At 44.1% G+C, this 17,141-nt stretch overlaps 1 protein-coding gene across 3 annotated transcripts in view; it reads left to right on the forward strand.

The window, feature by feature from the left end:
- Window positions 1-16,639, forward strand: part of CD82 (CD82 molecule) — a 42,846-nt gene extending 26,207 nt beyond the window's left edge. For all 3 annotated transcript variants that reach the window (XM_085321873.1, XM_085321874.1, XM_085321875.1), the window contains exons 4-9: window positions 2,618-2,742; window positions 3,744-3,818; window positions 10,214-10,321; window positions 12,939-13,130; window positions 13,430-13,513; window positions 14,032-16,639. In XM_085321873.1, coding sequence (XP_085177999.1) covers window positions 2,618-2,742; window positions 3,744-3,818; window positions 10,214-10,321; window positions 12,939-13,130; window positions 13,430-13,513; window positions 14,032-14,109 — 662 coding nt within the window. In that variant the 3' untranslated portion in view covers window positions 14,110-16,639. The remainder of the gene's footprint in view (window positions 1-2,617; window positions 2,743-3,743; window positions 3,819-10,213; window positions 10,322-12,938; window positions 13,131-13,429; window positions 13,514-14,031) is intronic.
- The last annotated feature ends 502 nt before the right edge of the window (window positions 16,640-17,141 follow it).

The raw sequence follows: 17,141 nt of genomic DNA on the forward strand, positions 1-17,141 counted from the left end.
TCAGCCTTTTCACAAGCTTTACTTCCTTTGTGCCCTTTTTCTAGAGGGGGATTCAAACAGCTTTTTTACTCATCAAATCTGGTTACTGATTTCCACTACCTCCAGAATCACTGGCTTGTACCTYTTTTTGGATGCTGCAGGACCGTAGCATACATGCTTGCAGCCCCMATTCCTTTTGCCCAGGGAATGAGTAGTAAGAGTATTCATAAACTTGCTCCCAACTACAGTGATCCTGCAAGTGGTTTTATCTTCCCAGCCCTGCTGACCACTCTGGTCTGACTTTGGAAGATGTTAGGTGGAGATAGCGCTCCACTAATGTCAGAACACACCGGGCACTGCTGCTTGCTCTGTTTGTTGTGCTATGGCTTTTGGCTTGCTACTGCAGTATTAGAAGGGCAGGAAGCACAGTGAGGGTTGGTGGCTAATAAAGCGGGGGCAGGAGCAGAAACATACTTTGTGCAGCTAGCCAAAAAGGAGCTTACCAGGGCCTGGTTGCTTACAGCACCACTCACAGTCTGAGAACCTGCTTACTACCACTGCAGCTGTTCCTGCAGGCTCATAGATGTCGCTACCATTTGTGGAGGTACTAAGTCCTTGGTTTTGACTCTGCTTCTTCCCATTTTACCCAGAATCTCTGCTAACTGAGCACTTGAGGCTTTAGCTTCCTTCCTGGAGATTTCCAGCCTCAGCTCTTTCTCCCTGCCCCCTCATTTCCTTTCCCATGCCTGCCCCCTCTTTGCCTCTGCTTTAGTAACCCTGGTGGTGTGGGAAGGGAGCTCTGCACAGCGGGGCATTCCAGCCTGCTGCCAAAGGGGACTGTTGTACTTGTTTGGCTGCCTTCCCAGCTCAGGGGAAAACATGGAGTAACAGCAAACAAAGCAGGAGTTTTCCTGCCAGCAGAGCCTTCTTTTGCAAGACAAGATKTATTGCAGATGAGAAGCACAAATACAAATTCGGCTCCTCCTGCCACTGTGATGCCTTTGAAGGCCTTTGAAGTTGGGAATACCTTTTGCTTTGTTCTAATGAGAAGCTGACTAAACAACTGCTCATAGCATTACAGGTGCCCTACAGCCCAGGCACTTGAAAACGCCTGTCATAGCTGAGTAGATTTTGGATGAGGGAATAATATAGCCTTGTGAAGGCCACTGAAATCAGAAGGCTACTCTTAGAAGGCTGCTGCTTCCTTAAAGGCCTCCCAACATGAGGGCCTAGCCTAACCTGCACAATAAAAGACTCAGAACTGGTTGGGAGGGAGGAGCAGGACAGATCTAGCATTCTGATTTCTGTGACAYAATCCTGGCCTGGAAATGAATCGAGACTAAAATGTCCAGGTAGACCAGCGCAGCAAACAGTTCTAATCTTCTGATAACTGGTATCTTTCCTCTGTTCAGCCCATTCTGATGGGGGAAAATGTTTTGGGGCTGGTCAGTGATGTGTACCAGATACCAGATAGCGGGGAGGGAAGGGAGAGAAGAGAAGAGTATTAGACTAGATTCAGTTTCTCTCTCCTCTTAACCTGTTTCCAGAGGAGCTCAGAGGAAGCTTGTCTCCTGGGACTTCTTTCCAGGAAACTGAAAGCTGAGTTCTAAGAATGTCATTTTCATTAATCACTGGATGTCCAGAATTCCCTTACGCTCTGCATCATTAACCATCACATTTTTAAACCTACATGAAGTGTCTGATTACTGTTTCTAGACAAGAGCATCTCTTTGACTTTTACGCCATAATGCTTGCTCCTTCCAATCTTCTGCAAGAAATGCTTGTGTGACAAACCCAAATATAAAAGCTATTTTTTTTCTGTTGCTTGCAGTACCAAATGTTGAGGATGGAGGACTGAGAGTACTAACATACATCACAAATAATGCTACCTAAATGTGATTGAAAAACGGAGAATGGGAGGGCAGAGTATTTCTGGGATTACCAGGAGGGTATGTAGGAATAGCTAAGTTTGGGTCCTAAAATAGCTTCTATTTGTAGAGGTCACATGCATGCTACAGTCTGCAACGAGTGTCTGGCCATAAGCCATTTAACACCAACTTGTCAAGTAATCTGTTGCATAATCTACACTTGACACTAGCTGTAGCTGCTGTGTAATGTTTCACTCCACTGAGTTTGACAGTTATCCACTCTTAACTGCAAGTGGATAAGTGAAAACAGAATGGCTGGAGCAAAGAAGAGCATGTAAAAATGAAAAACCAAACCAAAATCAGTTTTTAAGATTAGAAAAATAGCTTTGCTGATCGTAGGAAAGGGAGTTAATGAAGAAAAAAATATGTAGTATTGATGTGGTGGTATAAACTTATTTACCTTTTTCTCACTCATACAAGTGCATTCATGAGGGTTTTTTAAATCCACTAAGCAGCTAACTTCCTGTCTTGTTTGGAGTGACCTAGACCATGTCTCTGAGATGATGTAGACCTGATGATGTTGCCTTTGAAGTCATCCCTCATCAGATGACACAGAAGCAGCATTCTGTCTCTGTGGTTAATATGTCTCTGTAGTCTCTCCATAGTTGACATCAGATCATTATGAGTGGATATGTAGGCAGTTATCCAAATGGTGATGGCTAATGTAATTTTTCAGTGGCTAATTTTGTTGTCTTTTGTGGCCCCTACAGAGACCTCATCTCCCTCCTTGAAGACTGGCGCATACATCCTAATTGGTGTTGGGGCTGTCACCATGCTGATGGGGCTCTTGGGCTGTCTTGGAGCAGTCAATGAAATCCGATGTCTCTTGGGTCTGGTGAGAGAATTCATACTACCATTAGATCCACTATCTGATACCTTTCCTGCAGAGAATCTATTAACTTGGGATTAACAACACCTGGGGAGGGTATTTTTGMCAGGTCAGCTCAGATCCAGTACTTCGTATCTTTTTTTGCACCCCTTATTCTCCAACAGGCAACAAAGCTGCATCAGTGGTTCCTCAGACATCACTGATGATGAGGTAGCAATGTGACTCAGAAATGTGAGGATCTCACTGAAAACATTTTTCCTGAGATCAGTGGGTAGAGGACTGCTGAACTGAAGAGAGGTATCCTAAGTGAAACTCAGCCCCCTGGCCCCTCACAGCTCTTCCTAGTTGTGCTCTACGTTGCAAGGACTAGTATCAAGAGCAGAGAGAAGAGTGACCAGCTTCCTGCTGTGCTGCTAAGTTCAGCTTTTGTGGAAAATGCAATAGACAAGAGAGACTCTATTAGGAACATCCTGTATGTCAGGGCCTCTCTCCAAATGGTTTGTCTATACCAAATTTTCTGACTGATGGATAAGCTGAAACTATCTTTGTAAACCTCAACCTGCTACTTGTCTCCTGCATATTCAGAGTGCATGTGTATACAGGACACCAGATACAGCCGTATTGTGTGTCCTGGCATTAGGAGCTTCTCAGTATCCACTTGGTTGGACAGAGCCCCACTACTGAAAGGAAGTTCCAGCTTGAAGGACACAATGCAGATGCTTCTCCATCCTGAAGTCATCTTGTTGTTGACCTGATGGGAGAAGCTCTGAAGTGTATTGGCCAGAAAGCCTGGGAGGTTGGTTCTAGCTGCTGCTTGTACTTACAAATAGTCCAGAACTTAAGCCTGTTGCTGGGGTGCGCATTTTGTTAGCAGAGCTTGCTTGCAGGGGAAGATGCTGACTAGTTCTTGTGACTTTTCCTCTCCATAAAATCTCACCAAAACTTGTTACCTATGCACAGACCTTTCTAAATGCTGATAGTGCTCACCTCTTCTGTTTTGTTTCTAGTATTTCACCTGCCTGCTGGTGATCCTCATAACTCAGGTGGCTGCTGGACTGATCATCTACTTCCAGAAAGAAAAAGTGAGCATTTCTAACTATATGTTTTTGTTGCCTGTTTTCTGTTCGTTTGTTTTTATTGTGGGAGGTGATGGGGGAGGAGGAAACGCCTGGAAATTCTCTTCCAGTCTGGGTTATACCATTAGCAGGCATAACTGGAGTCTTCCTTTTCTCTAGCTCAGCTACTTGCTGTGGTCTGCTTATCGTACATCTGCCAAGCCCAGTAATACTACTTTCTCAAAGGGTAGGAAGCTTTGCTATACAGGCTTTAATTTTAGGTACTGGGAGCAGTAAAAAGAAATTCCTGAAAGGCTTTGGGCCACAGATCCTCTTGGTCCTTCTACAAACCACCATTTGGACATGCAATAATGGTTATTACCGTGGTGCCATCACTGCTGCCTTGGCAGGTTATCAGTCTGAGTATATTGCTGTTCTGACTGGCCTCCTTCCTTGTATCATCTTGCTTTGTGCCGTAGGACTGCTTCTCAACTTCCAGCCCTTTTGCAGCTGTACGTAAAGCTTGAGGGAGAGCTGTCCAGCTTTCTTCCAGACCATAATGCAGTATCCAATGGATTCTGTACTACAGTTTGAGTTAAGAGCCAAGAGACTTAACAACTGAAGTGAATCTCTTTGTCAGGAATGCAGTTGCACAGTGCAGCTTGAAAACAGTAACTCCACACTGCAACTCTGCATTGCAACGTTCAATCATGGCTATAGGTTCCCTGGCCAGGGCAGCTCCCTGTTGAGCCTCCAACTGCTCAGAAGCTAAACTGGGAGTCACATGCACACAGTGGAAACAAATGGTAACTGTGGTGTCCATGCTGGCTTCTCTTCTGGTATGCAGGTAGCTGGTACCAGTTGCCATGTAACTTGTCTGTCCATGCTATTGCACTGTGCTGTGATTTCTTCTCCTAAGATGACCTTCTTGGTAGGTGGTTATAGAAAGCAGATGGTTGAGAAGTTATATAGAGTCTGCTAGTAGAATTTTTGGTGGGAGGGGAAGCGCCTGTCCCTGGTGTAGCTAATATGAGCTTTGTACAGATGGCTGTGGTGGTTGCGAGCAGCTGTTGGCTAGATTCCTTGCCAAAAGTGTTGTGAATATAGCTTGCTTTTTGTGCTAGCTGGAACAGGGAAAAAAAATGAAGTGTTGGTTAGCTGGTATGTAAAGTTACAGCTTCAAACAAGCTGCTGATTCTCAGCAAACAGATCTGATTAATGCAAAGGGAAAGGTGTAGGGAAGGGTATTTCCCTGCAGTGGGGAAATGTGATTTCTTTGGACCATGCACCTCAGTATTTCTCCTCTAGACTTCACTTACTCTAGGCAGTGTGTGTGTGTTTTTGTTTTTTTTTAAGCTTCAGATCTTTTGGACTTAGGCCAGGCCAGGAAGGGGATAAAATCACTGGGGATTATTTTGTACAGCTCTTAGAACCAGTGGGCCTCTGTCATGTCAGCACCTCTGTGCTGAGTTCATCACCCCTCCAAACCCAGCAGAATGGGCTGGGGAGTGCTAGACTTCCTAACTGAAACTTCAGATACTTCTGCTCAATCCTAAGTTAACAAAATCTACGGAAGAGCCTCTCTAGAGCCTTTCTGCCTCAGGAATCCTGAAGTACCTGCCCAGAAGACTGAAAAATATTGTTTCAGGAAGGTCTTGGCCGAAACCTCTTATGCACTGGTTTGTGGCTGTGCTTCAGTGATGCTATGAATGTCGCTCTGCTTCACTTGGTGCACGTCATCCCGGGGTAGTTCAGAGTACAGTGAAGCAGACTGAAAACTGAAAACCAATCCCTAGGTGCACATTGTGTTCTCCACAATTATTTCTTCTTTCTGACTTCAGGGACTTAGCTAGAATTAAAACAAGGAATAATAGAAGTGTATCCTCTTGGATTCAGAGTGTAGCACAAGTGATGCTCACTCTTCCAGTTGTTACTGAAATCCTTATTTCTGTACTGTAGGAGGTAGACAGGCTTCCTGTTGCTTTCTTCCCTGTCCATCTTCCTCTTGATTAGTAACTACTGAGCAAATTCACTTTTTAGCCTCTATCCCTGGCTTTTTCAGGGCTGAAGCTTTTGATGCTGATTGTGAACAGGTATTCCAGAAAAATCTTTCCACCCTTGACCCATGGAAGTATGCTGAAGTACARTTAGCATAACTGCAAACAGCTGAGTCTGACAGGCAGGCTGCTGTTTTGCCTTCCTCATGGGCACTGCTAGAGGAATGCCCCATCAGATTGGAATTGCCCAGTACTACCAAGAGGATGTTGTTGTAGCATCCATTTTGTACATCTCTTATCTACTGGAACTTGTGGTGGAATGGGAGGTTTTGTGAGGAAGATGAAATAATATTGTCAAAAGTTTGGCAAATAGCACTCTGCCTTGCAAGCTGGGTGTTGCTACTCAACTACATCTCCTTGGGTCACAAGATCCTGAACATGTAAGAGTCCCAGTAATGTTTCTCTGGCCTAGTTTACGCAGTTCTCTGAAGCTTGGCTCTAAATGTTGTGAGCAAAAGGAGAGCAGTGGTCTTTTGGGGATTGCCCTACTTGCTATCTATTGTTTGCAGCAAACAGGACTGTGTGATTGTGTGCAGCCGCTTGCCTGGGGCTATGGAAATATGCATTAGTTGAGGAACTGAAGTAACTGGGGGATGAGGGCCCCCTCCTATTTAGTCTGCTTTCTTGTGCAGGCTAGATGCTAATAAAYACGAGAGGGGCAGATCTAGCTTGAGTCCCTTGAGTTCCTCAGAATTCCCTGAAACTCTGGGAAGGTATGAGTCACTACCTACTCTTGTAGGCAACTGAGTTTTCTGATATACAGCTGTTGGAAACTTCCCTTTTTCGTAAGTCACTGACGTGCCTCTCAGTGACAGTAGAAGAAGCTCCCATGATTCATTCTTTGACCAAGAGTGGAATCAAAGACCTATATTCTGGCCTCTGGTCTTCAACTTTCTCCCAGCTTCCTCCTTCCATAAGCCTGTGTGAAAGGGAGGCTGACAGTCCTGCTGCTTTCTGGCAATCAGCTATAGCGTTGGTGTCTAGGCTTCGAATTTGCATGCTGTAGGGCGGGAAGCAAGGGATTACACCTTCTGAATTGGGATGCTTTGTGCTCCAAGGCAACAGGAACCCTGAAAGCAAGGGTAACAGTTTCTTGGAGCTGTCATGCTCCACAGGCCACTGAATCCTGACAGACCTTTAATGGGAGAAGACAGGAGGAGTATTGAAGGCCTGTCTAAGTGTCTGATATGCCTTTCCAGCTTGTTTCTTCACWTTCCAGCTTGTTTGTTCAGTGACAAATGTAGAAGGCCGAGTGTTCAACTGCAAGTGCCTGTGTTTTTCCCATTTGGTGGCTCTGTCAGTTAAGCCCATAACTGGGGGCTTTGCATCTGCTCTCCAGACTTGTACTATTGTTCGTGTATTAAAACCCTTTTCTCAAGTTACTTTCTAAAAGCCTAAAAATATCTGACTTTCTTTTGAATAACTTAACATACAGACAGATCTAGATCTAGAATTAAGGTAAGACCCCTTGCCTGTTCTCCTTGTGTAAGAATAAAGGAAGAGCAGAGGTATAGCTTCCCTAAGGGAGCTCTGATTGGAGGTGTCTGGTTCAGGCCCTGTCTCTGCTTGTGGTGTGGCTCTGTGAAGAGCATTTCTGCTAGGGATTCTTGCAGAAGTGACTCTTGGCTCTGTGTGGGCTAATAGCTGACAGGTCAGATGGGCCCAAGGTAAGAAAACAAACCCAGCTCTCCTCACATCCCTTCATGCATACAGAGCAGCGGTGTGCAGGAGGGGTGAGGATGAGCACTTGAAGGTTCAGTATCTTCTAAGGCTTATGGCAGCAGATGAGGCCAATCTCATTAGTGAGAACCAGGTCAAGTTGCCTTGATTTGAAAGGAAGAAAAAGGGGAAGCAAAGTAAYTAAGTGGGGAAGAGTTAGCTATCATGAGAGGAAAGATCATGTGGCTCCCATCTGTCTGGCCTGACCTAGCTGACTACAGTGAACCAAGCTGAATTTTTTCTAGAAAGTAGAGTTGCCAGTGTTCAATGCTAGTAAATCAGCTATGGCCGGAAACTTCTCTCTAACAATAGACACTGCTTACTGCTGCTAGGTGTCCTTGAGTTTACCAATGTCAGTTTGCATCCTTTAACAAGAAAGAAAAGGAAAAACCTTTCCACAGCTCTGAAATACAATGTAGCACTGCTGACACAATGGTAACATGCAGGAGTAAGAGCATCCCAGTGCTCAGGGCTGATGTGACTCTGCTGCCCCTCAAGCACTCTAAAGACGGTTCTCTGACTTCCTGTGATCAGGGTCTGTCCTTTGCAATGGCAGTTATCCCATGTCCAAGCTGGCTGAGAACAACTTCAGAAGGAGGTGGGAGGAAGACTGTCAAGAAGCCTGCTGAAGRGGTAGCTTTTACCTCTCACCAGGCTGAGAAATGATGTGAATTCTCTGCATAAGGAATTGGGGTGAGGTGGGGGGAACTTACTGATATGTGTAAGCTTCATAAGACTKTTAGTGAGCAGTTGAGACAGATGCAGTACTTGCTGCCTTAATATAGAAGCAGCAGCTGTAAGAATTTGGGGAGAGGCAGGTCAATGCCTTATGAAAAAGGGAAGTTTCCAACAGCTGTATATCACAAAACTCAGTTGCCTTCAAGAGTAGGCAGTGACTCATACCTTCCCAGAGTTGTAGAGAAGGGCCTTATCTGTGCTAGGAGATTAACCACAAGGACTGAGATTCTGGATCGAAATCTTACTTGCCCTGCAAGGTTAGAGATGTGTTGCCTGTGAGTCTATATRCCACTGTTGTCCTCCAGTTTGTATTGATCCTTCCCCTTGCTCTTCTGGGACAGGCAGCAATTGTTTGATCTTTGATAAACATGCTCAGTTCTCTGTTTTCACGCTGCTTTGCCTTTGCTCATTAGGGTAGTAGCTGTTCTCTGACTGGGCACAGACTTTGTGGGTGCATTGGCTGTTGTGTTGTATAGTAAAGCTATGCATTTCCTCCTGTTTTGCCTTCCCTTCAAGACTGAGGCTTGACATATCCCCTCAGCTTTACTTGTTACTTGTTTCAGGTAGCTCTTAAAAATTTGAGTAATCAAAGCAGCATATAGTATTTTAGAAGAGGTCCAGTTTGTGCTTTGTACCATTTTTTTTCACTATTTTCCAATCTCTTCTGCATCCATGGATGCGTACTTAGCCTGTGTGTTTTTGAGTTGTGTGGTGTGCTTTTTTAAATTCTGACTCTGTCACTAGAGCCTAATAGGTGATTTCTAGTTTTGGTGGCCAGTGAGCATACAGAGTTTTTYTTCTGTGGTATCTGTTTGACTTCTATGCTTCATAACAGTTACTGGCCCATGACTTCACAAATTTGATTTTTTTTTTTTTTTTGATAATGAAATTTATTTCACTTTCTATTCTGGTTTTTAGGAGTTGCRTGACTGCTGTCTGATGTTTGAACTATATGCATGAAATATACTTCCCACTAATGCTCTAAATATGTTGTTGTTGTCACTAAGGGAAAGAATTTGTTCCAAGCCTCCTCTTTTTAGGAACTTGAGTAGCAGTCTCCCTTCCTCTCAATAAGCTTGAGAAGAAACTGATTGATGAAGGAAATAGGGACCAAGAATTAATTTGCTTCTAGAATAACTACCCTCTCACACAGCAGCAGACCACATGCATCACTGAAGTCTAGGCTGGATTTGTTGGGTTTACTTCTGCYTAGGAAAAAAAACCTCAGCAAATGTCATCTGGCCACTGCAGAGGGATTTTTATCTTGGTAAACCCATTCTGTATTTTACATGTTGATTATATTTATTGCTTGTTCTTAAATGTAGACAAGACTGCAGAGTAAGCCATTTCAAGGTCAGTCTGGGGGATTTGTCACTGCCTCTGTTGCTTTTTTCTTTAAGCGTAGCTTGTGGGCCTCTTAAATATTTTTTTTCCCTCATTTTAGTAATACTTTTATTTGTCTTTTTCCTACAACTTTAGAAGAGCTGCTGATATTCTGGGAATATGAGCCCTTACTGCCTGCTTCYGGCCCTTTGGAAGAGGACTGAGAAGACACTTTCCGTTCCTCTGTGTGTGTAGTCGCAGTGCCTGTCATCTGTAGTCTGTCTCTTTTCTCTAGCCTCGCTCACTGGAACTGCCATCATGGAGATTTTARTGTTGAAGGTTTTTGCTTTGCTCTAGCCCTATTCACTGGAGTTATAGCAAAGTGTTTTAATGCTAAAATCTCCCTGACCGTGGTAAATCTGTGGTTTTTTTTCTCCACCTTCAGGGAGATGGACCCACTGCACATCAAGCACACCTTGTAGGGATGTCTTCTGCCCTAGACTTCAAAGAAAGGCTAAAAGGAATTGACCAATCTAACTCTCTCTCTTCCCCCCATCCCCTCCCCCCTTTTTTTTCTTTTAACAGTTGAAAGAAGAGTTGTCCGTCATAGTTAGAGGGCTGATTGAAACATATGACCCTTCGAATGAGGAGGAGAACAACTTACAGGATGCATGGGACTATGTGCAGAGACAGGTGAGCCACTGGGCAGGGCCAACAAGAGGCAGGTGATGCTATTCTGCCATCAGCAAGTGGCTGTTAAAACTAGGCTGAGGATAGGGAACAGGGTGTGTGTTTGTTTTTTAAGAGGCCTAGCTAACATTTCTTGATCTTCTCCCTCTTCTTTCCAGTCATAAACTGTGCTGCTGATGTTATCCTTCACCTCCTGAAGATTCCCTCTTAGCTTTGATTGTCATATAGTCTATCCTTGTGGTTCTCAGTGCTGGACAGGAGACATCTCCTTCTGTAGCATCCTTCTGTAGCACTTGACTCATGTGTGAGAGCCTTGTTGTGGATATACACCTCTCAGATCTTTGACTTGCATCTTTAGCATAGGAAATTGCTGGATAACGCTATTGCGCACAGAAAAAAAAATGTCTTTGGCCACATGAAATTAAGTGGCTGTCTGTTTTATCCAAGTTGAGAGACTTTTTTCCAACTTTCCTATTACAGTCATAAGTGTCTATAACACAACGTGTTGTGCTCTGCAATTGGCTGTTCTAAAGAGCTGTCCRTGGGATTTGGTGCCTGTCTACCAGAAAACTGTCTTGCTTTCTAATGCTAGGTAAGACCTTGAACCATTCCTACATGCTGGCTGGTAAGACTAACTAGTATTGGTTGCCTAGCCCGGTGTGTGTGGCCTTTTACGTGGCACCTCAACCATTCTGCTCTTCCCTTTATCTGCAAGGTCTTCAAAATGTCCTAGTCTGCATGAAAGCCACAATGCAGGCTATTTTTGTAGCAAGTGAAGTCCCTAGCTTTGCTGGGCAAAGCAGCTGCACTGGCTGCCTTGTTTCTTGGTGCATGTTGCTGCTTTACTGTGACAGCTCCTCTATAAGAGCCAGTGTTCTTGGGAGCCATCCARCTGCTCATGAGTTCTGCTTTCATATCAGGGTCAGTGCTTGAGCAACTAGGTCAGTACTGAGGYATGCTGGAGTCATGATAGCTGTTGACTGCCAAACCTCAAGCATGGGAGCTGGCTGTCTACTGTGGTTAAATGTGTCCAGCACGAGGCTGACATGTAGTAAGTACAAGGAACAGAAGTTTCTTCTGGCTGTTCTTGTCTTTGCAACACTTATCTGCAGTATTTCCCCTCTTTGGGGGRAGAATGATTTATTCATGTCTTATCACTGTATTTGCAGCTCCTTACTAATGGACTGAAGGCTGAGTCCACYGTGGAGAGAGGATTCTGCTTTAGTCCCCTTTTATACAGGAGCAGAATAAAAAGGTTTTGCAGAGGTGAAGTTGAGTGTTAGGAATCTAGTTCATCTCATAAACTAGAGTTTTTGTATTTGTGTTGGGCAAGAAGGGGGAAATTGTTCTGTAGAAGTTAATGGAGTTAAAAGTCCTAACCTCCATGAGATAGAGGTAGTTCCTTCTGGAGGCTCTTAAATATTGAAATTTCAACACCTCAGAAAACAAATGCTAATCCCAGTGTGGGCATTCGGCTATTCGTACCTCCATTCCAATATACATTGTGTCGGACTGACACATGATGCTTACCTGCTGAGAAGAGAGAGTTTTCCCTAGACTTCCACCTCAAGTCCAATAGCCAGCCTCCCTGTTCTGTGCTGCCATGGAGCACTGGGATCCACRCTTGCAGCTAAGTTTCCAGATGTTGGTCTTTGGACCTCCTGATGTGTCTTTCCCTCCAATATATGCAGTTTTATTTATAGGAATGTAAACGTCTCTTTGAATGGAAAACTTTCCTCATCCCATTTTCAGCCAGTCCCTTGCTGCAGCAAGGCAGGCACAGACTTGTTCTTACTTACTGGGGCTTGGCAGCATGTTGACGCCATCATGCGGTGGCTAGCTGCTGCTGTGCCACTTGGGCAATGGTACCTTGCAATCAGGAACTCTTGACTTTCAGGTTTCTGTTTTGCATCTGCTTGGTGTGTGCTACTCGAAAATAAATCCTCAGCATTTAAACCTATGGAAATGACATCTGTAGTGGAAGATTAGGTAGTAGTCCTCTGTGACATCTTTGAAATGTTAATATGTTAATCTCTTGCCTGCATGGCTTCTCCTTTGCTAAATCAATCTGACTATGAACCAGAGGGTCTGCAAAGTCTCAGATGTATTGCACAGGACACTACTGTCTTCCAGCTGACTTGTCAGCAACATCTATTTTGCAGTATTACTTCTATTCAGCATTGTCACCTTTAAGTTACATGAGATTTTCTAGTGTTTAGTCTACAAAAGCTATAGTCAAAATCACATTTTGTAGAACTGGTGTCAATTTCTATCAAGCTTACTGAAGTCTGAATATGTAGGCTTTCTCTATGGCTTCTGCCTCCTGTATATTATGGTATGCTATGCTCAAAGTCTATTAGAAGTGGCCTCCTAACTCTTGTCTTACTAACAGAGTAATCCTTTGGTAGGAAATAATGGTCCTTTTGGGGGGACTGCTCTGTGCATAGCTTATTGACTGGTAAGTAGGATACTGTTTGCAGCTTTTTCATACAAACTATATGGCCCAACTGTTATTGCTGCATGGGGAGGTCCTGTGTACCTTTACTTTGCTCGTTTGTTTTCACCTGAAGTATGTTACAAGTGCAAAGCTTAAGACCACAGTGCTCTGTCTGTTTGTTAGATTGCCTGCTGTGGCTGGGATGGAGCAAAGGACTGGGAAAACAATGCAGTTCTCATCAACAGAAGCATGACCATTTATCCTTGCTCCTGCTCCAATAGTTCCAAGGACTCCATGACAGATAGCGGTTTCTGTGATCAAGGTATCCCTTCTAACAGCACTGCAAAATCTGATGACTGGCCTGTTCATCAGCAGGTGAGTGAAGCTCAGTCTTGTGAAGCTTCCACTGAAATCACATTTCCTTGCTCCTCTGGGAAGTATTTTAGAGCATGTTTTCACTTTTTTTTTTTTTTTTTGCTTGAAGTGCACATAGAAGTTGGGGCTATGGGGAAGAGCTAAGGGATCCTACCTTTTTTTTTGCTGTTGCTGTGAAACCTGGTATAGCATGCAACTGGAATGTTTTCTACGTGCAGAAGAGGAGATATCTTATGGATCTTTAGTCTTGAAATACTTAGATTTCTACTTCTTTCCCTGTGACCATGTTTTCTCCCTAGGGGTGTGTGGATGGTGTCCAGAAGTGGTTGAAGAACAACCTTGGTATCATTCTTGGGGTCTGCACAGGTGTTGCTGTTATAGAGGTAAGTCAGTCCGTGGCATGTGATCCCACCTACCCATGCAGACTTTTTTTTAAAGGCAAAACTATTTTTCCATAGCAGTAGACATCTGGTTTAAGGCAGTGCAGTTGTAGTTCTTGGTTGTGTCTTGCTGGAGCTTTGAATTCTTCCTTTTACTGGTTGAATTAAGGTTGGACAGAGCCATGTCTACTTGTGGTTCCTGCTGGTGTGTCTAGTACTTTGGAATTCACTGCATGTATAACCAGGAAGAATGAGACAAGCTGTGTCCCACTAGAGGGAAACCACTTGTTGCCTTGAAAAGTCCATAGGAGAGATTCCAGATGAAGGCACATCTTCCTGCAGCAAAATGTTTTTGGCACCCTGGCTATTGGACTTCCCTTGTATTGGGATCCAACTCTGTTCTCTGAGTGGTGTCATTAAAAGGAGACCACTGCATTCCACTGTGCTGTACCACCATTTCCTCACACCTCCTTATCTTTCTGGTTGCTGACTGACTTCCCGTTCTTCATTATTTATTCCAGTTGCTGGGGATGATGCTATCCATTGCACTCTGCAAGAACATACACAGTGAAGACTACACCAAAGTGCCCAAGTCTTGAGTCTGCTGACCCCAGAGCTATGGCACTGCAGAGGAAGGAGCAAACAGAACATTCCTGCCTCATATCCAGACTGTCCAACCATTGACCATTATTGCTGTGACATCCCATTTCTGATACCACTCTGCTAAGAACCATTAGAGCTGCAATACAGCCTGATCTTCTGGCAATAGGACCCTTGGGCCACTTGCATCCTGCCACTGGTTTATTTCTACTTCAAGAAGCAGAMCTTAAGTCTCTTATATCACATGAGACTGATTAATCTGAGGGGACAATGCTTTTACTACCTACTCCATGTTGTATAATCCTATTCATATCTCCATTCTTCTACAATTCACCAGGCCTAGCATAGAGTAATTCTCTTCCTCCCTCCCATTTCCTTTCCCCCCAGAAAGAAAAATTATTTTTTTGTTTCATGAGCCAGAATTCCTGTTGAGATTCCAGTGGTTTCATAACTTTCGCTACTTCACTGACTTGTGGTGATAGCTAGCCATGCTTCATAGGCATTCTTCCTCCCTTGCAGTTAACCCTATGATGCATCTTTCAGCTTGCGTTCATCTGAAATATTGATCAGTACCCTCGTACTCACTTCTCCTGCTTCTGGAGTCAGCCAAGCCTTGCCTTCAGCAGAGTTCTTCCTGTGTTGTGTGATGAGAAGCCACCGGGAAGGAGTCACGTCTACCTATTTCAAGTGTTGCCTGGCAGATTGTGGTGGTGTTGCTCAGCTGCTCTTGGAACGGGTCCCATGAGTTCTGGAGTTGACACATTTCTCCTATTTGCCTTTCTTCCCTTTCCTCTCAGCCTAGCAGTGCTTTGCTGGCTCCTGTCAACTTGGAGGCACTTTGACCACTGCATAGCGTGCGCTCAGCCCCAGGCTGGCTCTGCTAGTTGCATTCTTGGGTTGCCAACTTCTACAGAGATTGATTTTTAATTTGATTCTCCCCCTGCTCCCATTATTAATATAAGGTTTGTTAGTTGTGGCTTTTAATTATGAATGTGGAGGGATATCTGACTGGATTGCAGACTCTGTATCTTGGAGTTCTCTACTACCAGTGCCCAGGTTTGGGCTATGTAGTTTGGATGYAAGGATAAGTTGCTTTTAGTTGTCTAGTCTGTTGACTTCACTGTGGTGTGGATCTGTGGCTGTTGGTTGCTGCATCCTGAGCTCTGTCTTGAGGGAAAGCACTGCAGCAGATAAATAGCTGGTTTCTGCACTGATGCAGGCAGGGTAGTTTCTCTATGTAATGGCAGGACTGTTGGCTCCATTCARCCAATGGCTGGACGCAAGGACTGATCTAGAGCACAAGAAAGAAATGCAGGTGAAAAACTTCCCCAACTTTGTTGATAAAGGAGCTGGGTGCAAATCCTCAGTCAGTCTTAGAGGTGGCTTGGGTAGAGTAGATTTCCTGCAATTGCACATGCATGTCTTCACCCTGACAGCGGGAAGTGATGTGAGAGAGAAGTGGATGCTTCTTGTCGGAGACCTGAACTTGAATACAAGGTACTTTGGTGAGAGAGCCTTTTCCTTTTCCTTACAGGTGTGGTCGACAGACTGTCAGAGTCCTGTCTCTTGTCAGGAGTAGGGTTGGTAGGAATGAGCAGTTTAAAGGAATGGTTTCACTATCTACTCTCTTTTCCTTCTGACAAGAAAGAAGTGGTGAAGGTCTGTTTTAGGGGATCAGAGTCCCAGCAGTGAGGCCCTGCTCTGTCCTCATCTCTGGATACGTTGACTGAGGAGAGGGGATATAACTGGGCAACTGACTTCATGGACATCTGATAAGGCTTTGCTATTTTGAGACCACTGTCCCTTCTCACGCAGATCCTTCCAAACTGACCTTTGCTATAGCAGAAGGCACCCTTAGCAGTAAAGCTTGCTAGCTTTTGTAGTACAAAGTCTATTCAGTAATGTGTTCTTATTTGTAAGGTTATGTTCAGTTACAGATGCCAAGGCTCAGCAGCAAGTAAAGAAGAACCTGTGCTGCGTTTCCTCCTTCTGTTTCTGTCTGTTTTTAGCAACATCTTCCCAGTGGAAGAAATGCATGTACAGATCTAAAAGCCTAGATGGTGAATATTTCTGTAATAAAGACTTTGCTAAAAAAAAAAAAAAAAAAGTCTGCCTAAGACTTGTGCATTTTACTGGTTTTCCCCCTACCTTCTCACTGCCTCTTCTGCTTTACATGCAAACCACTGACACCCTGTTTATTCAAGGCAGCAAATGATTTGTCAGAAAGCAGCAAATATATGCCAGTATGCTCTGAGGTCTTCAAATGCTATTTTGAGGCCTGCTTGTGAGGTTAATGTGAACTATGAAGTTATCACCTATCAAAGGTAATGACAATTTTACTAGGCTGTATTTGGTATACAATTTGCCTTGTTTTGTGAAGCTGAGCTCTCTTAGGTGAGCTAAGTGGTAGGCAGGTAATTCAAATGAACTATCATCTCCCAGGCTGAGCAAACTCCATGTCTGAAGATGTCGCTTCAAATTCTGTATGGTCTGTATTGTTACAGAGTTAGTCCCAGAGGCTTATGATTTCATACAAATAAAAAATGCTTGCTACTATGCCTACAGTGCATACAGCAGATGATCTCTCCCCCTCCTTCTAGCTAGCTTTATTTTTTGCCCTCCCTTCCCATCTTCTGTAGTGTTCTTTGGGATTTTGTTAGAGGGATTTCTTTGTCCTTCTCCTGCGACAATGAGGAGGAAGAAATTTGAGGCAGCTGTTTTTGTAGATGATACCACCATATACTTGAGTGTTTAGAAAGCTCTTGAGAAATAGAGTAACTGTATAAATAATCTTCTTCCCTTAGCTAAGCAGAGTTGAGAAGCAGCTGTGAGCTGGCTCTCAACTCTTCAGAACCTGTAGTGAGCTGCTGGCTGCATGCACGCATTTAAAATGGCTGTTTTTACAAAAACCTGCAATTTCTCTCAAGCAGTAGTGGGGTCTGGAGTCATTGATTTGATAGGGACTCATAAACATGGCATAAGGTCCTCATGTGGTCAAAGAAGCAGCATGAACTTTACTGCTACCAGCAAA

The sequence above is a fragment of the Rhea americana genome, unplaced genomic scaffold (assembly GCF_003343005.1).
Source record: "Rhea americana isolate MKP2758 unplaced genomic scaffold, rheAme1 scaffold_72, whole genome shotgun sequence".
NCBI lineage: Eukaryota > Metazoa > Chordata > Aves > Rheiformes > Rheidae > Rhea > Rhea americana.